This window comes from Oncorhynchus masou, chromosome 5 (assembly GCF_036934945.1).
Source record: "Oncorhynchus masou masou isolate Uvic2021 chromosome 5, UVic_Omas_1.1, whole genome shotgun sequence".
Taxonomy (NCBI): Eukaryota; Metazoa; Chordata; class Actinopteri; order Salmoniformes; family Salmonidae; genus Oncorhynchus; species Oncorhynchus masou.
This window is the reverse complement of record NC_088216.1, coordinates 54,060,728-54,086,604: the sequence shown is the minus strand read 5'-3', so window position 1 is coordinate 54,086,604 and position 25,877 is coordinate 54,060,728. Positions and strand designations below refer to the sequence as shown.

Genomic DNA, 25,877 nt, shown 5'->3' with positions numbered 1-25,877 from the left:
AGTTAACCCACTGTTCCTAGGCCGTCATTGAAAATAAGAATTTGTTCTTAACTGACTTGTCTGGTAAAATAAATAACTGAGCAAGCTACTATGTAGTCAGCGGAGTGGGAAGCATTACATAAAAATCTATATTTTTATCCATGGCAAGTCGGGTTTCCAGAAAATCCAAAACCGTAGCCACTACACTACGTATGTTTGTCTTGAACACATGTAACCTTTATTTAACTAGGCAAGTCAGTTAAGAACAAATTATTATTTACAATGACGGCCTACACCAGCCAAACCCGGACGACGCTGGGCCAATTGCGCGCCGCCCTATTGGACTCCCAATCACGGCTGGTTGTGATACAGCCTGGATTCGAACCAGGGTGTCTGTAGTAGTGACACCTCTAGCACTGAGATGCAGTGCCTTCGAATGCTGCGCCACCCATCCATCTGTCTAAATCGTTACGACAAAGTGTATATTTTGTTCAAATGTTAATATCCTTTCTTCCTTCAACTACCATTGCGCAAAGCAGTTTTCTCCTCTTGTCTTCAATCTTGCAGGCTCGCAGGGCCCTTGCGCGTTGCCATAACAACTTGGCTCACACAGCTTTGAGCTAGAAACCCAATCTCTACCAGGTTGAACATAGTCAGATAATGCCATATGTTTCAGGAATTTTACAGCTAGCTAAATACTTCACATGCTGATATTGACTTTTGTATTATTGTGTGTTACGTTCTCTAGCTAGCTACCTTGCTACCCAGCCAGTCTTTCTAGGGGGAGCATTGCATTGTGGGTTTTGTAGTCAACTTGAGCACTGCAGATTTCCACAATTTTCACATGTTGCGTCCTAACTTATTATAACGCTGAAATTGCCCAAAAAATTGCAACCTATATTGTTCTCATATATTTGCATTATTTAACAATGTAAATCATAGGGATTTGTAGTTTTCAGTGGATTATTCCTTTAAGTCATACAAACCATATCTACCCGTATTTAGAAGCAAATATGTTTGACTAACTGTTACATTATATACACAATTTAAAAATCTCTGTTCTTTTAACTTAAAATCGTGAGTGAGCATAAAATCACCAGCCTGATTAATCACCAACTCACCAATTAGAATGCATGGTGGATGGCTGTTATAGAAATTGTTTAAACAAGCCTAGAGTTCAAAACTGTATCCCCCACACCCCCCTTATCCTCTTCTCTCCATTTCTCTTCTGTGTACCCATTTACTGAGGTTGCATATTCTAAGAGTGTGTGCATGCATTGAGTTGAGCTTGTTTTTGCTGATTTCATGGGCCGACAGATGAAAAACAATCCGTTTCCTTTCCATTTGGGACTTATTGTACTGGTCAACAACATTTGCATAGAAGAAGCATCTCAAGACCTAATGACGTCATTCCCACACACAGTGATGGAGACAGGAGAGACTTTGGTTTTGGTGTATGGTTTTTCAGCTTGAAATCAACATATTTTGCATTATAGTTTGCGTAAAATAAGTATTTTATCACGAACAAAGTACTAGGGTAGTGACTTGATGTTAGCTTCAGGTGTAAGCTAGCAATGAAAGTTAGCCTATAAAGCTATCTTCTTGCATTGTAAAGTGTCCTGGCCTGTAATGGGCATTGTTTTGCAAAAAGTAATTAACAGCAGCATCATTTCTACATGCCGTGTTGCATTATTCAAGTTTGTTCATTTCTGTGCAGTGGGGAGCTAACATGATGCATCCCAAACTCCCAGTGAGGGCAGTTGTTCCCCAGTACAGGTTAGAGCTAGCAATGTTTAAGTGGAGCAAGCACGGTGCACTCACACTATAAGGGGACATAGACTGCACTGATTTCATAATCTCTCAATCTAGTACTGAACCATTTTTCATGTTATAGTATTGAAAAAGTACAGAAGTATCAGGATACAGTGGAACACTAGTGCCTATTACACCACGAAGCCAGCCACTCACTGTCACTGCTATGCTGTCAAAGGCTCCCACCAGCACCTAAATCATTGCTGAAATCTTTTTATATCCGCAACGGTTTGAATTTGAGTGGGGTGACACTGATGACTTCCCCTGTATGTGATGGCCGGCAATCACTACGCTGTGCCCCCCTCTCCCTACCCTGCATTCCACAAAAGACAATTGAGGAGCCGTTTTCTGCATTACCACATCATGCATACTTTAATTTGAATTGAAGAAAAGCAATGAGCCAAATTTAATTTATCGGTCCTAAGAATGAATGAGTGAATAACTGAATCCCCAGCTTTGGTCATTTATCATTCTCCACACATAGACCAGGCATTTGTCTACTCATTTGAAGGACCATCATTTACATGTGTGATTTTTAAGGAGGAGGCTTGGCTGGACTTTCAGCTCTATCTGCATTTGAATCTGGAATTATAATAGCAATGGGCCCTTTCCCCCCCCCCACAAAGTGTATGGAACCACACTCAAATGTACGCACACACTTTTGAATAGAAGTATAGAGGGCCATCTGTCCAATCTGGCCATACATATCTGGGAAAATAAAGAAGGCTTCTTGACATGTCACATAATTTAATATCCCTCAGAATAGGGGCACAGACATCAGTTCAACATCTAGTTTTGATTTACATTTGGTTGAGTTCAAAACAAAGTTTATTAGCCGCGTACACAGTTTAGCAGATGTTATAGCGGGTGCAGCAAAAGGCTTATGTTATTAGCTCCTAATAATGCAGTAAAATGTCAAACAGGTGTACACAAATAATCAACCTCTGGTCCTGTGTGGCTCAGTCGGTAGAGCATGGCGCTTGCAACGCCAAGCGTCGTGGGTTCGATTCCCGCTGGGGCCACCCATATGTAAAAGTAGTGGCCCCAGCCGACTTGTAAGTCGCTTTGGACAAAAGCGTCTGCTAAATGGGATATATTATATTATTATTATTAACTTAAACTAAGAACAAGAAATAAAGAAATGTCGAAACAAATCCAATTAACAACCCAAATAGCACTGTAACAGTAATCCAAATGCAATCTATATGCGTCTACACCAAATTAATTTACACAAGATATACTAGGATTGATATATATATATATATATATACACACAGCAGGAAATAATATTAGTAGTGCTATTTTAAACCTCAGTCTTAAGCTGTTGGGGGGATACTAAGCTAACATATGGAATTGTTTTAAGATGGTCATACCATGGATCATTTAGCTTTTTGATTTTTAATTTTATGACCCCTTAGGTATAAAAAAAATATATGTATATTTGAAACAATATTTAATTTGGCCTTTACTACTATTGCCCATTGAAACGCATTGAATAACACATTCATAAATTGGTAGAAAATACAGTAAAAAATGAACCCAACTGAATAAGGTTTTGAAGTGTCCTATATCTTGGAGATATAAGAAAGCTCAGGAAATTTATATATTTTTTGTCACATTTAACCCCTTATTTTTGTTGGTGCAAAACTACCTCCATACTTCCATTCGTTTGTATGGGTGGTCATATTGGTTTGTAAGCCAAAGCATTTGGATGCTACCGATTTTCAGAAGGCCAACATTGGTTGGATGCGGTTGATTGAGATGCAGCCCATGAAAAAAGTACATATCTCAATCTTAAACTGAGGGAATTGAATGGGGATTTGCACTATTGAGAGGGATAGAGAGCAGTTGCTTCGTGAAGGTATCTCTTCCTGAAAATACATGATCTAAGTGAACAATAGTTGGCATTCAGCAAAATATGCCTTATTTATTTTAAAGAACTACTAAAATAGTGGTTTTGTCAGACAGTATAAGGCAGCAGCTCTATAGAGATGAGGTGATGACTTTGAATTAAATAATAGTAGTCAAATAAAACAAAGATACACAACTGAAATTTGATTAAAGTAATGTGAATAAATGATGGTTAATAAGTGATAAGAGGTAATGGTCACTGCCATCATGGGACCTTTATTCATTGTTTTATTCTGTGTTAAAGCATTCAACTCACATAATGCATAGTGTATTTCATTTTTTTTAAATTATAATAATCGAAACCGAACCGACTTCAAAAAACACTAATTGCTCAGCAAATATATATTACAGTGAGCTATGTCAAGAATCCAGTATATAAATAAATATGCAGTGTGTATAAACGGTAGCTAAAATGCTATGTAGAGTAGTAGAAATATTAGTAATATTAGAGTTTTCAACTAATGTGAATTCGATGTGAAATCAAAAAAAGATCATTTGATTTTTTTTGGTTTTTAAAAAAAGTAAACTTACTTTATATTTACTTTTTGCAAATCCAAATTAATTTTCCACGTTGATTCAACGTCATCACATAGATTTTGGGGGGTTGAAATGATGTGGAAACAACATTGATTCAACCAGTTTTTGCCCAGTGGGTGATGTCAAGGTACAGAGATGTTCGAGAGTTCTTTGTCGGTTTCTATTAATCAGAAATAGCAATGTCTGAAAGCTTTCGTATTTGAGTGTTTCTGTGGGCAATTTTGTGATTTGTGGAAAAAGTGACATCACACGAAAAGTGTTAGACTCGTCATCTCAGCTCTGACCGGTTCATTTTCCCCTCGTCTTTGCATTTAGTTAAGAATGATAGATTTATGAATGCACTTAGCTACATGCCATAGTCCACTATTGTAGCCTCTGATTTTTTACTCATTAGTCTGAATAATAACTGTCACTAATTCAAGCTGTTCTAGAATGGCTTTGTGAATAGAGAAAGAAAGAGAGCGAGGAAGAGGGAGTGCAAGAGAGGGAGGATAGAGAGGCCTGAGAGATTAACTCCAGTGAGCTCACTCCGTGAGGCCCAGGAATGGCTGAATATTGTTCTAGGGGTGGGGGGATGAACTTGATGATCTCGGGGGGTGGAGGGGGGATTGCTGTTCCCTGCTCCTGACAATCAAAATTAGATTGGCCAGCACTGTGTCAACACTGGCCTCTGCTTAAGGCATCACAGGGGCAGGGGGGACAACCGGTTTTTGAGAGTTTGCCATGTGAACTATGGAGAACCCACAGAGCCTTTCACTGACTGTGCCGGCCATAAAGAAATGCACAACTCTTTTCATAGGCCAACACTGAAACAACCCTTCCCTCAATTCAATCTTTTGTGACAAACATATCCTCTCAGTATATGATTATGTTCTTCTGTTCATCAATATCTTGATGTATTGTGTGAAAATAGTATCAAGTAATTGGAAATGAAAAGATTCTCCACCTCTTCTCATTCCTTCGGGCACATCTTCACTGTGAAGGGGCCAAAACAATCCATTCCTGTTGAATATAAGGGTGGTTGGTGCAGGCAGAGCCAGGAAGAAGGTACACTACATGACCAAAAGTATGTGGGCACCTGCTCTTCGAACAACTAATTCCAAAATCATGGGCATTAATATGGATTTAGTTCCCCCTTTGCTGCTATAACAGCCTCCTCTCTTCTGGAAAGGCTTTCCACTAGATGTTGGAACATTGCTGCAGGGACTTATTTCCATTCAGCCATGAGCATTACTGATGTTGGGTGATTAGGCCTGGCTCACAGTTGGCGTTCCAATTCATCCCAAAGGTGTTCAATGGGGTTGAGGTCAGGGCTCTTTACAGGCCAGTCAAGTTCTTCCACACTGTTTTCAAAAAAACATGTATGTATGGACCTTTCTTTGTGCACGGCGGCATTGTCATGCTGAAACAACAAAGGGCCTTCCCCAAACTGTTGCCACAAAGTTGGAAGCACAGAATCGTCTAGAATGTCACTATGCTGTAGCGTTAAGATTTCCCTTCACTGAAACTAAGGGGCCTAGCCCAAACCATGAAAAACAGCCCCAGAACATTATTCTTCCTCCACCAAACTTTACAGTTGACACTATGTATTCGGGCAGGTAGCTTTCTTCTGGCATCCACCAATTCCAGATTCATCCGTCTGACTGCCAGATGGTGAAGCGTGATAAACCACTCCAGAGTACGCGTTACCATTGTTCCAGAGTCCAATGGCGGCACGCTTTACAGCACTTCAGATCTTAGGCTTGTGTGCATCTGCTCAGCCATGGCAACCCATTTCATGAAGCTGCTGACAGACAGTTATTGTGCTGAAGTTGCTTCCAGAAGCAGTTTGGAGCTCTGTAGTGAGTGTTGCAACCGAGGACAGACTATTTCTTACGTGCTATGCGCTTCAACACTCGACGGTCCCGCTCTGTGAGTTTGTGTGGCCTACTACTTCGCTCCTGAGCCGTTGTTGCTTTTAGACATTTCCACTTCACAATAGCAGCTCCAGCAGGGCAGAAATTTGACGACTGACTTTTTTTGAAAGGTGGCATCCTATGACAGTGCCACGTTGAAAGTCACTGAGCTCTTCAGTAAGGCCATTCTACAGCCAATGTTTGTCTACAGAGATTACATGGCTGTGTGCTTGATTTTATACACCTGTCAGCAATTGGTGTGGCTGAAGTAGCTGAATCCACTAATCTGAAGGGGTATATAGTGTAGGTCAGACACTTTAGGCACATGGGGTTTGGCTTTCCATTCTCTGCATTTGAATGTTGTTCAGACTCACATCTTTGACGTCCCTTCTTTAAACAGAAATGACTGTGGATGTCAGCACGAGGATGGAGAAGCTTTCAGTTGACACTGGCCCGGTGTGCCAATGGTAAATTTATCTGAATGTCAAGCCCTGCAAGGGAATTCTAATTTAAAAGATGGTTAGTCATTTTTAGCCTGGTTCTGTATGGAATGCAGGTACACTATGGGCCACAGGTCAGTTCATTATTCCTGCGCAGCGCCAAATCATATGCTTGTGCCATTAACTAAAAAAATGTGTATCACTGGTGCCACCAGTGGAGAAAGTTAGTCTAGAAACCTGTGTTGAGGAGAGCTTGCTAGGAAGCATTTCACTGTACTGTTTACACCCTGTATCCTGTACACGTGACCAATAAACTTTGATTTGATTATTGCTGAAGTAGCCTATGGCCACAAATGTAAACTTCTGAAAAATATGTGTCTTTGACCAACTTATTTTTCTTCTTAATTCAGCAATTATGGTGGTAGCGCAATCAAAAGCTCATATTTGCCTTCTTTGTTGGTCTTTAAGGTAGTAATGCTGTATGTGGCGTCCCACTCTCAGCCCATCCCGCTCCTCACGTTGGTTCTGGGATGTGGACGGGGATGGAGCTGACCTCAAGGGTTGTGTTTTGGAGGTTTGACCAGTGACCTGGAATCTGTCAGTTTGTTCTTGTTGGCAATCTCTTGCCAGAACACAGTGTGTGAGGGAAAAGCTTGCTGTGTCCTCGCATAACCTTAACATTATTTGCCAGGCCACCAGATTTTCAGCCTTTTAATTTACACCCAGAATTTGGGGGTATTTTTCTTCCCCCTTACTCAATGTACTTTGGCATTTCTGTCAGCGGAATGTCATTTATTTGTTGCTTTTCCAAAAGACTAAGTCTCCTCATCCATTTCTGATGTTGTGTTGCAGGTTGAAGTCGACGAGAAGCTGAAAAAGAGGAAGGAGAGGTTTGGGATTCTCACTGCTGCTGCTGTAGTTGGGGCCGAAGATAGCGAGGTACAAAAGGTTTTGTTTTCATGTCCTTGTTGTTGCCAAAAGAGAGCTGGTGGGACAGATTTGTAAGTGATCAAACACTGTTGTGAGAAACATTCAAAATAAGCGACTGAAATGTTCACATAGTTGTGTGTTGGGAAGGAGGATATAAGAATGTTTTGTACGTTGCTATTAGATTGTTTTAGAACAGAAAAAGAATGAAGAATAGCAAAGTTCTGAAAGAAGAAGAATTGGGCATTGCCTCAATATTTAGGCAAAATCAAACATTTTAGTTGATGTTATGAACCTATTTTGAGTCAATAGATGTGTCAAATCTGTTGGGGAAATGTAATGTGAGTCATCTTTAACAAGTGTAAATGATTGCTTAATTTCCACATTCCACAATTCATATTATTGGTAATTGTTTCCAAAGTTCATAGGGGTATACAGGTGTAGAGTCTAACTTTACAGTTCTCAAAGTTTCTACCTTGAGTTTTTTGAAAATGTCTTGAATGATTGATGTTCCCTTGAACATACACAAAGGAATTCCAGATGGTATCGGAGCATGTCGATGACCTATATAGTCATCCAGCAATGACAAGCAGTTAGTGTTTTGTGCATTGCTTAGTTCTGCTGTTACATACAATGTGGTTATTAATGATTTTGCTTAAATAAGTAATCAAATTACTAAAACATATGTAAGGATGATGCTTGCAGTTTAATGTTGCAGGTATCAGGCCTGCTTGTTTTGATACTGACTTAATACTCTGATGTGATGTTTCTGCTTCCTCACCACCACCCCGTCATTTAAATGACAATTCAGCAATTCTAATCTCACTTGATAAGAAAGCTCTATTATCGTTGCACATGCATATTCCACAAATATAAATCCTGAGTCACAATGTACAATTAATTCTGTATATGCTCTTCTGTATACATTTGAAACACATGACATTTATGTAGAATGTTCCTTACATGTTCATTTCCCCCCTCCATTTCAGGTAAAGAAGAGGAAACGAGCAGACCGATTTGGAAATAATTGATTCAATTTTATATTTGTACTTTTTTAATGATTTAATTTTGTAATTTTTAAAAACTTGTTACTCTTGTTTTACAGTGGTAAAATACCAACCCGTGCTGTTCAGTAAGAAATAATCTTTACACTATGTAAAAGTTGGAAATGAAAGATCTTATCCAATTTCCCACAAGTGTCCTAACAACCCTTGAGTAAACTTGTCCTATTGCTGTTGGGAAATAAGTATGTGTACCCCTTCAGGTGTTAAAGGAACTCCTCCAGGGGAGGGATGGTCCTGCTGTATCTGTTCTGCTCTGGAGGAGAGAAAGGGTTGATGTTCCCTGGCAAGGATTTTAATAACTAAACAACATATAGCTAAACCTGTCAATAGTTTCCTGCAATCCAGGTGTTACCACTACACCAGGTTTGTGACATGTCACTCAGTGGACATGCTGTAACAAGTGTGGAGGCACTAAGCTACTTTTCAGTTGGGAATTCATTGTTATATCAGATACGCACTTCAATAGTTTGCCAGTTTGGATTCCTGGCTGCACACTTATGCTAACTTCATAATGATAAATGCATCATCTTACAGTAATTTAATAGTGCTACAAAATACATTTCAGACACTTTGGGATGATTTAGGCATAGCATTTCAAACATGAAGTATTGACTTGGCATTGATTTTTGAACAGAAACGCTAGTTGGCATTTGGGGATTTGAGCCAGGGTAAACAAAAGCATGGATTGTTGTGGTCTCTGCTTTTCCAAAGACTACTTTCATATTGTTTTCCTTACACTGTGATTTTTAATTTGGATGAACTATCCCTTTAACACGTTTGCTAAGTGGGTTTGTAAACAGTTACTAATGAATAGATCGTTTCAAGATCTGTAATAAAACATGACTGTTATTGGACTTCTGACATTGTTCTTACTACATTTCACAATATCATTTGAATCAAACTCCAGCTAAAAGTCTTCTTAACCATATGCTATAGCACCAGCAATACCTACTAACAGCACCAATACTGTTTTTTTCTCTTCATATTTAAACAATTTAACCAAAACACTTGAATTTTCCCTGAGACAGTAATTTGGGATGGAGGCAATTATCACTTGAAGTTGAAGCGTCCCTGAAATGGGCAGAATTGGACTCTTTCATCCTTCACACAAGTGAACAAGTGTGATTTTTCTTGAACAACCTCCCTCTCTGAACAGTGGTCTGTTATTGAGCAGGACACAAAGGTGTTACTGATTACTGTGTTCAGCAATCAATCCTATTGAGTGCTGCCCCCAATTTACCTTCAATGAACTTTTCTTCACTTTATGGCTATTGCTTCAATCATAAACTTCCCAACCCTCTTTCTTGGGAGTTTTGTAAGATTTTAATATTTTTCCTGTTTTCCCCTCGAGTGCATTTAAACAGGTATATTTTATGATTTGTAGCTGTTGTCAGTGGTTTAATGTTTTATGTGTTAAAGTATAGTGACACATTTCGCTGTAATGTTTGTGATAATGTAAATTACTAATGATGATAAGGAGTAGCTGTGGAAGTTGGACAAAGTGTTAGTAGCTAAATAATGGCCACTTTAGAACTTTAACCAGTGCCTGTCACTTGCAGCTTACCTGAGGGGATCTGATTGTCCTTTGGCAGCATGAGGTTGAGGTCTCTCCCACCCTTCCTCAAATGATCTGTACGCTACTAGTTTGACTGTTTGTCATTGAAGACGACATTGACTGAGAACAGGTCCCCTTGTGGCTTTTAGTGGTCCATATAGGCCAGAAATTAGTTGTGAATATCTAGCTATGTGTGCGCATAGGTGAGAGTTTGATTTTCAGTGTGTGTGATTATGGGCAGACGAGGGTGTGAATGTTTTGTTTGGAAACGTGTTTGTGTGAGCATGTCGTAAGGTTTATGTCATTGCTGGCATCAATGTTCTCTTCTCTGGGGTGGGTGGTCTGTGTGCATTTGCATCAGTAAAGAGCTCCGTGTTCAGTCTCATTTGTCCCCCATTGATTCGCTAAATTAGGTTGATGAGAGGCCGTCCTATCAGGTGACATATTAATTGGGTCATGCTAGATCCCGTACGAAATCTAAACAATGGCCTCCCAACACTAAACCTTTCTCTTCGGGCCTGTTTCTCTCCTCCTCTCTCTCTTCCACCAATTAGCCTCAGAATTAATGTCAGAGTTTCCTGTTACCCTCACCCATCCCAAGAGTCAGGATGCCACCAGGCAGTACCTGACCTCTTAAATGCATTTTGTGTGACCCATGACACGCATGTTTATAAGTTAGGAGCTGGAAATGCCACAAGTAAGGTGTGGCAGTGGGCTAGGGTAGGGGTAGCCAGAGAAACACAAGGAAAGGTCAATCAATCAGCCGTGAATTTCGTAAGCTAAATAAATGATTTATTGTACAAAATAAGACAGAAAACAAATAACAAAAAAAGAAAAAAATAACAATGGAACAATTATTAATATGCACAACCATTAAACTACAATGTTGGGGTGAATTGTATCTATACAACATGATGAACAAATGAAAGCAAAAGAAAGTTGGCAAAAACAGAAGCGGAGAACCTGTCCAAAACATAAAATGTCAACATTTGGGTATTTATTTACATAGAGATTTTTTCCTCTCATATTTTTATATATATGAAAACACTTTCTTACACATACCAGTATACAGACACAAAAATTCAAAATGCAACTTTATCCACAGCATTAACCAGAGTTCAGCCATGGTCCTGGGCACAGCCATTTTCTTCTTCTTTTGTCAGTATACATTACCTTTAGCTATTTGCTTCAGTCACTCTTTTGAACTCAGCTGTCAATTACTCAATCTTGACTTGAGACCAAGGTGCCCCTGTGGCTTTAGTCTACTTTTTTGGGTTTACTATCCAGGTTACAAGTTTGCACAGATTAACTCATAACAAAACTTAACTGTCAAATTTATAACAGAATGCTGAAGTGAGGTAGACATACTTTGAAATTCATTGATTTGATCTTAATAAATACAGAGACACTTGACCAGTTGAATTGTTTCCAACCGCTGCCCATACCACGTTTTTTTCTTCCTTTGAAATTGTTTAGCATATATATTCCTGCAGTTACAAAAGTCACAGCACACATATCATCCTCTACTTTGGCTAACGATCCCTGGATACTTTTTCCCATTCTAATATGGGCACTTTCACTCAAAACACACAAAGGCAAAACATGTCTGTGGTTAGACTGTCAACACAAGTCGCTCAAATTCAAAAGGACAAAAGTCTCTCAGAGTTGATGACAGATTGATTGAAGTTGACGGAGGGGCATTTCCAGTTTAAAGCGTTCTATGTTCATCGGTCCAGACACTTGTAACACACGACTTATCACACCGGGAGGCCGAGGAGGCCTTTTGGCCGCTGGTCAGTCCAGGTTTCTGAGATGAGTGTAAGAGGAGCGTGAGAATATGGACAGGCCTCCGCTTCAGACGAAAAGGAAGTCAGGAAAGTGTGATGGTAACAAAAGAAGTGAAAGGCTCACTAGTCTATCCACATGGTGTATCGCCAGACGCTTGGACCGTTCTTTTTTCAATTGTAAAAGCTCTTGTGCTCGATAAGGTAAAATACAAACAACACGACTCCTCACGCCATGAACGTCCCATAGTGCAAAATTTATTGTTGGTAAGGTAGTGCCCAGAAAGTATTTTTTGTACCCCTTTTTATTATATACATATATTATTTATATATAATGTCAGAAGGCTCTTCCTTTATCCAACAGCATAGTGCTTTCGTTTTTAACAAAGGGATATCTTCGCTTTGACATCCAGGAGACAAGACAGACTTTCTAATCTACACTCTGTTCAAGCACTTCCAATATTTACTGCATGTTACAGATGCAGTTGAGGTGGGGGGTGGGGGCATTGAGATATTCAATCAAAATATATGTTCTCTCTAAACTAGAAATGGCATTTCAGCTGTATTCTTGTCCGTATCAATGTTCCTTATTTTCTATATGACTCACAATCTAGCTCTTCTTCCCTTTACTTACTAGTATGAAGGCCTATGTCAATCAAGCATTTGATTTTCTTTCCAACACAAGGTTGTCTTATTTGCCACAACCATCTTAACATTCCCACCATAGCAACTTGACAGAATAAATTTGGTCCTCTGATCATTAGGTTTGTTTGTGTAAATGGGAATGGTAAATGCACAGTGTGCAGAGTGAAAACGACAGAAGTATATAAGGCTGCGTTTACACAGGTAGCCCAAGTCTGATCTTTTTTTACTAATCTCTCTTCTGATAAATCAGGTCCACTCTGAAAAAGAAAAGACCAATTAGTGGGAAAAAGATCAGAATTTGCTTGCCTGTGTAAACACCGCCTAAATAGGCTATAGTCATGTGGACCAGGTTAGTCAATGTACTTGTGGGGTTCCCTTTCACTGTGAATTTACTCCATACAAAATAATCTGACAATTACAGTAGTGTAAACTGGCACCCTTGCATGTTTCCCATATTCTTGATTTTTAATTCTTGATTTAGTTGATATGTAATAGATATCCAAAGATGGGCTATACAAAAATCTAACAAGCCAAATCTTAAATTCTAAAATTGCGTGCCCTAGACCAACCAGAAGGTTTTATGAGTGTAGCTTTGACATGTTTGTCTTAGTTCATCTAAACATTGTGTGCAGGTTGATACTGAGGTCACCTGAGCTGTTATGAGCTTCTGCAGTAAAACAGAATGTGTATTACAACCCTTTCCTGTTCACTTTTAAAGGTCCATTGCGGGTGTTTTTATCTCAATTTCAAATATTTTCTTGGTATCAATTAAGTACCTTACTGTGATTGTTTTCAATTCAAATATTCAACATAAACAAAAATAGCTATTTCTCAAGAAGGAATTTGAGTGGTCTGAGTGAGGAGCCTAATTGGAGGAGGCTAATGGGAAGGACATGTAACCTGAAAACTTGCTGTTATTGGGCAAGTTCGTTTGGTCTGGCCCGGTGCCCCGGGTGGCTGGAGATTTCACTTAAGGACCAATGGAATGGTCTAAAATGTACAAACTCCACCTGCACGGGGCACCGGGCCATGCAAAATGAACTTGCCCATTGTCAGAGAGGAGGGCAAACTCTCTGTTATTGGTTTATTAACTCATACCGCCTGGCGACATCACCAGGTGTCGCCAGGCGGCTTTTTCAAACAGCTCTTGCACTAAATTAACTAAACTATTATCATAGTTTTCACAATATTATTCCAACCTCAGTGTGGTAATAATATAAAACATAGGGAAATCACGTTTTTGACTGCACTGCCCCTTTAAAGGTAGTGAAATAACTAATTTATTTTCTTATTTTTCTCAAAATAACTGTGAACCGGTTCAGAGGGCACAGAGTTTGGCTTTGGATCTCAACACTTTAAACCTTTAGAACATTATTTTCATAAAATGTTGGATTAATTTCATAAACTTTTAAGTCTAAAAGTAGACAAGTAAGGGAGATGTGTTTTGTAATGACAAAGATGCTAAAAATTAAGCATTGCACAATAGCACTGGTAATTAGTAGACAAAGTCCCCCTCTATTGGCACTGTCTATAAATGTCTTTGTTGTGAAACAAATCCCATTGATAGGAGTATAATATGTGAATAAAGCATTTTTTACACAGATAAAACAGTTTGGCCCCTCACCTCAGAACTGAATTTGCTTGGAAGTAAAGATGTGGGAAAAGTATAATATACTGTAACTGCTTAGGAATGTCTCCCTCCATCAGCCTGGATCCACTATCCAGGACATTTCAACAAAGACACCATCTTTTCAAAAAACCTGATAGACATTTTCTTTCAAACTTTTTTTTGAAGAAAACCAAACCACAAAACGAACAAACACCTAAAACATAGTTTTGTCTTATTTACCATAAGTTTCTCAAGCTGCTCCACAGACACATCCCCTTTATAATATTCAATATATATTTCTACCACTCATCCTCAGTCCTATCCTTATTTCATATTTCATTTTTACGTTTGACTAAAATGAATAACGATGATTTTTTTGTGGCGGAGTGAGAAGGGGGATAAAGTCTGGTGCCAGAGGAGCGCTTAGTCAGGGTTTTGGGTGGAAATGATGTGGAGTTAGGCGTGCACGATTATGCATGACTTCCGTTGGGTCTAAGAGCAGCCACACCTGTCCACCACCATGCCAGGGATCTTTCCGTGGATGATCTGCTGCTTGTCGTTAAAGTAGAGCATGTTGATGGGTGACATCTTAGTGGGGGTACAGCAGGGCCCTGCTGAGCCTCTGGGATTGGCGTGTTGTACCAGGTGGGTGTGTGGATACTTCTGCATGAACATGTATTCGCACTGGCCCGAACAGTAGTTGGCCTTGTAGCGCTTGGGAGCGATGATCCAGTCCCAGCCGAAAGCCTCAAAGTCCACCGTTAGCGGGTAGCGGCAGCAGCGGGATTCAGTGGAGTGCTCGTCGCAGTCCAGTCCCAGGTTACGTCGGGAACGTTTGGTCGTCTCGAGAACCTTAACCTCCAGGAACGGCTGCTGGAGTCAGGGGAGGGGGAGGGGAAAGGAGCGGGGACAGGAGGAGAAAGGAGGTGATTAAGATAGAACTCAACAGTGATGCGAGTAATGCTTCTAGGAAAAAACCTGGAGTACTGGGACGATTAACATCACTGGAGAAAAAATAAAACCGATGCACTTCTCTTACTACCTATGGTTTTAACAGGGTTGGAGAGTAACCAACCCAGTTACATGTAATCTGATTACCAAAAAACTGTTACTAATCAGTTACGTTACCAGCAAAAAATATTGTAATCAGATTACAGATACTTTTTGAAAAACTTGGTTACTTATTGGAATACTTTTAAATTCAGAAAGGATGTTTGTGAAAAAATGAATTTACACCTTTCTGTTTTCTCAATGACATTCAATCAGCATTGAAAATAGGCACAAATTGAAGTTTGTTCCACCAGAGACCATTGTGATGATACATCAAATACATTTGATGGATATTTTTTGCGTTCTTCTAATGCCTCTTAAAAGGGATGGGAATCCAAAAGTAACAGAGTAATCCCAAAAAATCGAATCAAATTGTATTGGTCGCATTCACATATTTTGCAGATGTTATCGCGGGTGTAGTGAAATTCTTATGTTCCTAGCTCCAACAGTGTAGTAATACCTAACAATACACACAAATTCCAAAAATATGAAGAAAGGAATTAAGAAATATATAAATATTAGAACGAGCAATGTCAGAGTCCAGAATATAAATATACTGATGGTGTGGAGACATTATGGACAGTATATGAATAGAAAAGGTGTTTACAGCAGTAGTTATATAGGATGAGCCTGGACTAGAATACAGTATATACTATACATCATGAAGTGGTTAAAACAGTATGTAAACATTATTAGGGCAGCAATCTCTAAGGTGCAGGGTTGAGTACCGGGTGTTAGCTGACTAGTAACAGTCACTAAAGTTCAGGCAGGGTACAAGTCGGGGCCGGCTAGTTGTGACTATTTAACAGGCTGATGGCCTGGAGATAGAAGCTGTTTTTCAGCCTCTCGGTCCCAGCTTTGATGCACCTGTACTGTCTCCGACCTCTAGATGGTAGCGGGATGAACAGGCCTTGGCTCGGGTGGCTGAGGTCCTTGATGATCTTCTTGGCCTCCCTGTGACCCTGGGTGTGCTGTATATGTCCTGGAGGGCAGGCAGTGTGTCCCCGGGGATGCGCTGGGCAGACCGCACCACCCTCTGGAGAGCCCCGCTGTTGCCAGGCAGTTATACAGCCTAACAGGATGCTCTCAATGGCGCATCTGTAGAAGTTCACTAGGGTCTTAGGGGCCAAGCCAAATTTTTTCAGCCTCCTGAGGTTGAAGAGGCACTGTTGCGCTGCCTTCACCACACTATCTGTGTGGATGGACCATTTCAAGTTGTCAGTGATGTGCATGCAGAGGAACTTGAAGCTTTTCACCTTTTCCACTTTGGTTCTGTCGATATGGATGGGGGCGTTCCCCCTCTGCTGTCTCCTGAAGTTCATGATCAGCTCCTTGGTTTTGTTGTCTTTGAGGGATAGGTTATTTTCCTGGCACCACTCCACCAGGGCCCTCACCTCCTACCTGTAGGCTGTTTCGTCATTATTGGTAATCAGGCATACCACGGTTGTGTCATCTGCAGACTTGATGATTGAGTTGGAGATGTAAGTGGCCACGCAGTCAGGGGTGAACAGGGAGTACAGGAGGGCACTGAGCACGCACCCTTGCGGGGCCCCCATGTTGGGGATCAGCGCAGCAGAGATGTTGTTGCTTACCCTCACCTGAGGTCGGCCCATCCAGAAGTCCAGGACTCAGTTGCACAGTGCGGGGTTCAGACCCAGGGCCCAGAGTTTAGTGATGATTTTGAAGGGCAATGTGGTGTTGAAGTTTGAGCTGTAGTCGATGAACAGCATTCTTAAATACATATTCCTCTTGTACAGATGGGATAGGGCAGTGTGCAGTGCGATGGCGATTTCTATCCATGAATCTGTTGGGGCGGTAAGTAAATTGTAGCGGGTGGCGGGTAAGGTGAAGGTGATATGATGGGGGCAGGTAGACAAATCCCTAAGCCAACAAGGTGAAAAATCTGTCTATGTGCCCTTGAGCAAAGTACTTAACCCTAATTGCTCCTGTAAGTCGCTCTGGATAAAAGCGTCTGCTAAATGACAAAACGTTTTATGTAACTCGCCTCTCAAAGCATTTCATGATGACAGAAGGGAGGGCTACGGGGAGATAGTAATTTAGTTCAGTTACAGTCGTCATTGTAAATAAGAATTTGTTCTTAACTGACTTTCCTAGTTAAATAAAGGCTAAATAAAAAATAAATACAGTGCCTTCAGAAAGTATTCAGACTCGTTGACTTTTACATAATTTTGTTGCATTACAACCTTATTCTAAAATGTATTAAATAGTTTTTGTTCCCTCATCATTCTACACACAACATCCCATAATGTCAAAGCAAAAAACAGTTTTTAGAAATGTATTACAAATAAAAAATGGAAATATCACATTTACATAAGTATTCAGACCATTTACTCAGTAATATGTTGAAGCACATTTGGCAGCAATTACAGTATTGATTCTCCTTGGGTATGACGTTACAAGCTTGGCACACCTGTATTTGGGGAGTTTCTCCCATTCTTCTCTGCAGATCTTCTCCAGCTCTGTCAGTGTCACGCCTGCCTCCCCCTCCCTGGCACTCGAAGGTGCCAGGTTCCCCATCATTACACACACCTGCCTTCCCCTCGTCACGAGGGGACTCAATCACCTGTTTATTACCTCCCCTATATTTGTAATTTCCCAATCTCCGGCATCCCACCTAGGCGTGGCTGACGGGCCGGCCGACGGGCCGGCGCTGGACAAACTGGCTGGGCGTAAACTCCCGACGAACCGGCAGAGGCATAGGAGTCTGGCGAGCCGGCTGAGGCATAGGAGCCCGATGATGCGGCTGGGATGTGAAAGCCTGTCGATCCCGCTGAGGTGTGGGAGCCCGATGATCCGGCGGAGGCGTAGCAGCCTGACAAGCCGGCTGGGCGTAAAAAACAGACGATCCTCCTGAGGCCCGACGTGGGATGGGTGCCTTCTGAGCAACCGGGGCAAGAACCTTTCGAGGGCGTGACAGCCAGAAGAGCTGGCTTAGGCACCCCAGGTTCCATCAATAGCGGCCCCCGGACCCGACGTCACCACCAACCGGAACACCAGCTCTCCCCGATGCTTCGTATGATGGGTGCTGCATTCTGTAACAACCGACGCTGGAGTCGAGAAGCTCAATTTTGAGTCTCATTGCAAAGGGGCTGAATGCTTATGTAAATAAGGTATTTCTGTTTTTTATTTGTAATAAATTTGCAAACATTTCTAAAACCCCTTTTTCACTTTGTCATTATGTGGTATTGTGTGAAGATTGCGGAGGATTTTTGTATTAATTTAATCCATTTTAGAATAAGGCTGTAATGTAACAAAATGTGGAAAAAGTCAAGGGGTCTGAATACTTTCCGAAGGCTCGGTACCTTTGCTTTTTGGGGTACAGGAACAATGGTGGATATCTTGAACCAAGTGGGGACAACAGACTGGGATAGGGAGAGATTAAATATGTCCGTAAACATTTCACCCAGCTGGTCTGCACATGCTCTGAAGACGCGGGATGTCATCATAAATGTCTTACTCACGTCGGCCACAGAACATAATCTGATTACGTTACTGAGTTTGGGTAATCCAAAAGTTAGGTTACTGAGTATGATTTTGGACATGTAACTAGTAAATGTAACGGATTACATTTAAAAAGTGCCCTACCCAACCCTGGGTTTTAAAGACACATGATACTGATGGGAGGATGTCAGTCGTATCAGTTGATGCAAAGCTGACCTCTGTTAACATAAATTGAATGGCCAACATTCTATACGCTTAGCTTGATCTATGATCTCTGGAGTCATCCACAGGTTACCATAACCTTGACCCTTGGGCATGCGAGAGCAGCGAATATTTTTCTCCAGCATGTTTATTTTACAAAGCCCTCATCTCTCCACAGAAATCCCAATTTAGACTTGAGTAGTTTTTTGTGATGCTTTCCACAGAATAAATAAGCTGAGTCCAGAAGGGTCAACCCACATCAGCTTGTGCTTTAGGGCTTTTGTTGCTATGGGGGAAAGCAAAAATATATAGGTTCAGAGGGGAGTTTGCCTCTTTCTTTACTTTTTGTGTTTTGTTTTATTTTTGTACACAGGCCTCTGTCTTTCTTCTTCTCCTTAAGAAAAACAGAGCTTGCTGCTGTGCAAGGATTCATTGGCTGAGAGGCCAGAGTCAACCCCTGGGCCATGCTGTGAAGAGCTGAACCAAATTAAATTACTAGTGGGTTACCATTTCGTGATGCTTAATGGGGAAGAAACTTGACTTACTGTATGTAGTAATTTGGGTTTGAGATTGGCTAGCTGGGGCCCAACCAAATCTTGCTTAGGGCCCCCAAAAGGCTAGAGCCGGTGGCTCTCAAATGGCTCTCAAGTGATCTTTCCTTTTTACATTTACATTTATTCCTTGATTCTTCTTCTTCCTATCTCACTGCCTATTTCTCAACCTTATTGGAGGAGAAGGTCCAAGGTCCCTCCCTTTAGACTTTCTTTTCCAATGCATTTTGAGAAAGAGGCATGAAGAGAGGATGCCAGGGATCGAGGAGAGATTCATTTACATTGGGTGTTTCTCATTTGGGCAAAAGACCATCCTCTCCTCCGAGACCCGGAAACCAATAAGTGGTCGAGTAGTCAAGGAGTGTCAATTCATTAGTAGGCAAACGGAAGGGTGTCCTCCCCTCCTCGATAACCACCTTTCATCGATGATACTCTTGTGTATCCTACCATGGAAGAGTTTTGAAATCTGCCACACCCCCTTGATAAAGGTTTAACATCAGCCCTTGTTTTGTCAGAGGAGAAAAACATGCACGTTTAAAAACAATATGCTGCGTATTGTTTTATCTATAAAATGTCGTGCACAACTGAATTTGTTTTTAACACTTTACACATTTATCTGGGGATCCACCCCGTAAACGTAATTAGTCTAATGACGCGCGAGTGGAGAAGGACCGTCTCAATTCATTGACATTGGCATTGACATTCACGTTCACTCTCCTCGCCGACCCTCCTCGATTAACTTTGACCTTGTTCAAAAGGAGGCTAGAGAGGACGCAGGAGGTGAGCAAATCTAATTTATAAAAGGCCAAAGTGTCATTGTGTAAGTGGGTAAGGCTGCGACAGGTCTGAGGGTCCTTACCAGCCCTTCCTCCCCCGGTCTTAGCGAGGTCACTGCCAGGTCGTTGCCGCTCTCATCGAAGGCGTTGATGTCGATCCCCCAGTTGGTGTGCGGCTGCTTGAACCAGTTCTGCAGCACGTTTTTGAAGTCGATGCTCTGCCAGTGGCCCACGCGGGAGTTGAGCTCGATCTTCAGCGAGCGGATCCGGATATGGCGACTGCCCTGCTCCGTGACGGGCTTCAGCCTGAGGATCTGCAGGTAGATGGTGGAGGTCTGCTGTAGCGGCCGTAGGTACACCCACAGCTGAGCTTTCAGAACCTTGGTGAACATGAGCTTGGGGCTGAACTTGAAGAAGCAGCAGCTAGGCTTGCCATCCACCTGCACCAAGGGCTCCGCTGTGGGATAGAGACAGAGAGGATGTCCACATGAATACAGGTTTCATATCTGTAAATACAAGTAACTGCCAAAATAAGGGGAACACTTGAGTAAATGAGGGATACAAAGTATATTGAAAGCAGGTGCTTCCACACAGGTTTGGTTCCTGAGTTAATTAAGCAATTCACATTCCACCATGCTTAGTTAAATAAAGGTTAAATAAAATAAAAAATAGGGTCATGTATAAAAATGCTGGGCAGGCCATTATTTTGGCTATCATGGCTACAATCCCATAGGATGGCAATGCCCCCATCCACAGGGCATGAGTGGTCACTGAATGGTTTGATGAGCATGGAAACTATGTAAACCATATACCATGGCCTTCTCTGTCACCAGATCTCAACCCAATTGAACACTTATGGGAGATTATGGAGCATCACCCGAGACAGTGTTTTCCACCACCATCAAAAAAACACCAAATGATGGAATTTCTTGTGGAAGAATGGTGTCACATCCCTCCCATAGAGTTTCAGACACTACGGCATCTATGAAGCCGCTCTGGCTTGTGGTGGCCCAACTCCCTATTAATAAGACACTTTATGTTGGTGTTTCCTTTATTTTGGCAGTTACCTGTACATAGATATGCAGTTGAAGTCAAAAGTTTACATACACTTAGGCTGGAGTCATTAAAACTCATTTTTCAACCACTCCACAAATGTCACTTTCTACTTTGTGCATGACACAGGTAATTTTTTCAACAATTGTTTACAGACAGATTATTTCACTTAGAATTCACTGTATCACTGTATTACATACACTTAGTTGACTGTGCCTTTAAACAGCTTGGAAATTTTCAGAAAATTATGTCATGGCTTTAGAAGCTTCTGATAGGCTAATTGACATAATTTGAGTAAATTGGAGGTGTACCTGTGGATGTATTTCAAGGCCTACCTTCAAACTCAGTGCCTCTTTGCTTGACACCATGGGAAAATCAAAAGAAATCAGCCAAGACCATAGAAACAAATTTTTAGACCTCCACAAGTCTGGTTCATCCTTGGGAGCAATTTCCAAACGCCTAAAGATACCACGTTCATCTGTACAAACAATAGTACGCAAGTATAAACACCATGGGACCACGCAGCCTTCATACCGCTCAGGAAGGAGACGCGTTCTGTCTCCTAGAGATGAACAGACTTTGGTGCGAAAAGTGCAAATCAATCCCAGAACAACAACAACGGACCTTGTAAAGATGCTGAAGGAAACAGGTACAAAAGTATCTATATCCAAAGTAAAACAAGTCTTATATCGACAAAACCTGAAAAGCCTCTCAGCAAGGAAGAAGCCACTGCTCCAAAACAGCCATAAAAAAAGCCAGACTACAGTTTGCAACTGTACATGGAGACAAAGATCGTACTTTTTGGAGAAATGTCCTCTGGTCTGATGAAACAAAAATAGAACTGTTTGGCCATAATGACCATTGTTATGTTTAGAGGAAAAAGGAGGAGGCTTACAAGCCAAAGAACACCATCCCAACCGTGAAGCACGGGGGGTGGCAGCTGGTGTACTTCACAAAATAGATGGCATCATGAGGGGGGAAATTATGTGCATTTATTGAAACAACATCTCAAGACATCAGTCAGGAAGTTAAAGCTTTGTCGCAAATGGATCTTCCAAATGGACAATGACCCCAAGCATACTTCCAAAGTTGTGGAAAAATGGAAACAAAAGGACAACAAAGTCAAGGTATTGGAGTGGCCATCACAACGTCCTGACCTCAATCCTATAGAAAATTTGTGGGCAGAACTGAAAAAGCGTGTGTGAGCAAGGAGGCCTACAAACCTGACTCAGTTATACCAGCTCTGTCAGGAGAAATGGCCAAAATGCACCCAACTTATTGTGGGAAGCTTGTGGAAGGCTCCCCGAAACATTTGACCCAAGTTAAACAATTTAAAAGCAATGCTACCAAATACTAATAGAGTGTATGTAAACTTCTGACCCACTGGGAATGTGATGAAAGAAATAGAAGTGGAAATAAATCATTCTCTCTACTATTATTCTGACATTTCACATTCTTAAAATAAAGTGGTGATCGTAACTGACTTAAAACAGGGAATTTTTACTATGATTAAATGTCAGGAATTGTGAAAAACTGAGTTTAAATGTATTTGGCTAAAGTGTATATAAAACAAGGTGTCAGCATATAAATGAAGATCAATGACACGGGACTGGAGCATGGCTTTACAAATATCAGTTTAGCATTGTATGTTGTCAATATCTTCTTTCATACTTTAAGATGGCTAAAAAGGTATTGTCTTTGAAAAAAATACTTCATAATGAAGATTTCAGATATCATGGTGGAGCACTGGAGCTATTATAATATTGCTTTATACTGGTCCAAACCTTTCAGTTCTACACCGTGCCTGGGGGGAAGAGGTTTGGGTCGATTTGGAATTGAGCAACTGACTTATGTCACCCAATGCGAGGTTGCCGCTCTCAAAATCCAAGAGCAGCCATTGGTTTTCACCACTAAATAACTGACACAGCATGAAGATCCCGTCTAATGTGGGGATCAGGGGTCAAAACCAATCTCCACACAGCTGCCACCAAAATCACAGGCAGGAGGAGGGATGGGGAGTTAGATGGGTGTCTGAAGAGCCAGGAAAACAGCTAAGCAAGACTAGTCATCAAATGGTTAATAGATCCCTTGAGCTCATGATCGAACTGTCAGTTAAACCATCAAAATGATTTGCCGTTTTGGATCCACTTCTAGTCTAGATCCAGTTAACTAACATTAGTGGAGATTTGAATGGGCTCTGTAGAGCTAAACCGTATGTTATAGTCATTTGGGGAGAGTACATATTCTCTGTAACACCCAAATTAAAAGTTATGGTTACTGTTGCAGTCTCTGAAGTAAAAAAAATAATAAATGCTGTCAAGATTTATTACCAGATAATCTAAATGACACCATACCAGGTAAAGTATTTTAAATAGAAGCACGCTGTTTTTAAAGGAGGTATGCTTATTTTAAAAATGCATGTATTTGGTTGATGCATTTATTACAATGTATTGAGGGGCCCCTTGCTAAATCCAGTACCAATATTTTATGGAAGAAATGATATACATACAATGCACCAAATATTATCAATGAGTTACATTCAACATTGACAGCAACCTAGTTTGGTCTTGAAGCAGACAGCCGAGAGTGTTAATGATCTAGAGACTCAGCTGAATAAAGGCTTGTGTTCCCTCTCATTGTTCTCTGCTGAGAAGTGTGTTGCTGCCTCATTTTAACATAAAGTGCAGGGACTTGTCAATCATTTCTAAATCTGAGGTTGCTCAGGCAACCTGCCAAGGCTTCCTGGGTCAAAAGGTCACTTTGACACCTCGGCCTAGTTAAGAAATGGGGTCAGGGGTCAAAACCGTCAGCCTTTTACATCCTCTGGGTGCTGGGGAGTTGCAGTCCTTATAGCCAAATTGAGTTTGAAGGTCAAGGTCGAACCTATGGCGATGGTAATATGTTTTTCTTCACAACAGCCCTTTCACCTATTCACACAGAGAGACCATTTTATATTTCAAAGGTATACAACTTATTCATCCACAATTCTTGTTGTGTTTTGAGCGGGGTTTAAGCAGCCAATGGTGAATTGTTTACCAGACTTCGACTGACTAGAAGAGAACACAGAACAATACTTTTTTTTTTACACTGAACAAATGTTGTAATTGATTTAGCAGGCATGCATAGAGGAATATGAATTCAATGAGGTAAAGACAGAATCATATCCATTAGAAGAGTTCAGAGGAACATTGAATAAGTGCCAAGCGAGAGACAGACGTGGTCCTTCAGCCTGTATTACAAGGGCCAGTCATTAGTGAGTGTAAATTATACAGTGTCTCACGGTGGACAAACAATATGTCAATGTTCCTTTTGGTGGGTTGCTGGGGTCGCAGCAATTAACGTGTTGTGTTGTTGTTGTGTTTGCTCATCATCAACAAACCGGGAATGAATGATTCTGCAGTTTTCTCCGGGTTTACTTGAGATTACTATTTGTTGTTGTTTTTCTGATGCATAGTGAATGGTGAAACTTTACCAATACCTTTCCACACTATACCTTTATCCAAATGAACAACTAACCAACAGCTGAAAGAAAAGACTCCCTTGAAACAACCGGTTTGAGTTGCTTTGGCAATTCACTTTCTTCTATATGTCTTCTGCAATAAGCTGAGACCTAAAGTAGAGTTTTCTACGTAATCTGAGATGCAGGTTTTTCTTGGTCATGCTACATTTAGTGCCATATAATAGTAAGTTATTAAACACACATGCACAACATATGAGCTACATCATGCTAAACAATGAGAGCATTGATTGGTAAAATCAAGTTGTGCCTTTATTGAGTTTGAATGGGAAAAAATTTAGGGAAACTCAGTGAAATGTGCATACCTGCAGCCTAATTATGTCATATACCTTGGCAGAACTTTCCACCCATATTAAATGAGGGAGGCTTGTAAAGATCACTCAAAACCAATGAGATTTTAAGCCCCGGCTTGAAATAGCTTGATCCTTTTTGCCAGGAAATATTACTGATGAATAGAGTTAAGTATTTTTCTGCCAGTGGGGTCTAGTAACATTTATGTGTCTTAATTTCCTGTACCCATTTCTTTATAATGGAAAATCCCTCCCCAATCCCCCAGTCTACTTAGCTCTTCATCCAAACCTGGTGCACAAACTCAGGTTTTGCATACAGCACCACCTACCTGTGCAATGACAACCCCTCTCTCATCAGAGTCCCTGCTGCCTACCTCCTCTCAGAAACAATAGCTGCTGGAAGATGTTTGGGAGTAGGGCTGCTGCGATTTGTCGCACTACAGATGGCTGTATCAGTCTGCTAATACAGGACTAGTAAAGGCCCAATGCAATGACAAGCCCTCTACTTTTGTGAATTGATCATTTTATTTTTATATTCAATATTTTTCAAGAGGTGCTGCAGCACACTCAGCACCCCTATTTCCTGCGGCTATGCTCAGAAACACAACTGTTGACTGAGATATCAACCTTCACCTACTTCTGGCTTTTCTTACAAAGACAACCAAGAAGGACTCATACATGTGAGCAGTGTTTAAAATCAAATATTATTTGTCACATGCTTCGTAAACAACAGGTGTAGACTAACAGTGAAATGCTTACAGGCCCTTTCCTTCAATGCAGAGAGAAAAATATAGAAATAAAAATAATAACAAAAGGAAT

General features: G+C 40.9%; 2 protein-coding genes across 4 annotated transcripts in view; one reads left to right on the top strand and one right to left on the bottom strand.

Annotated features, from left to right (window-relative positions):
• LOC135539866 (SAP domain-containing ribonucleoprotein-like) overlaps nucleotides 1-9,419 on the top strand; it is a 64,642-nt gene extending 55,223 nt beyond the window's left edge. For both annotated transcript variants that reach the window (XM_064966054.1, XM_064966053.1), the window contains exons 10-11: nucleotides 7,427-7,513; nucleotides 8,491-9,419. In XM_064966054.1, coding sequence (XP_064822126.1) covers nucleotides 7,427-7,513; nucleotides 8,491-8,532 — 129 coding nt within the window. In that variant the 3' untranslated portion in view covers nucleotides 8,533-9,419. The remainder of the gene's footprint in view (nucleotides 1-7,426; nucleotides 7,514-8,490) is intronic.
• A 1,471-nt stretch (nucleotides 9,420-10,890) lies between these two features.
• The window catches only part of LOC135539863 (growth/differentiation factor 11-like), a 51,899-nt gene continuing 36,912 nt past the window's right edge, over nucleotides 10,891-25,877 (bottom strand). The window contains exons 2-3 of one of the 2 annotated variants that reach the window (XM_064966047.1): nucleotides 20,282-20,655; nucleotides 10,891-15,031 (exon numbers count right to left, since the gene is read on the bottom strand). In XM_064966047.1, coding sequence (XP_064822119.1) covers nucleotides 14,651-15,031; nucleotides 20,282-20,655 — 755 coding nt within the window. In that variant the 3' untranslated portion in view covers nucleotides 10,891-14,650. The remainder of the gene's footprint in view (nucleotides 15,032-20,281; nucleotides 20,656-25,877) is intronic. The other variant, XM_064966048.1, reaches the window with a different exon arrangement.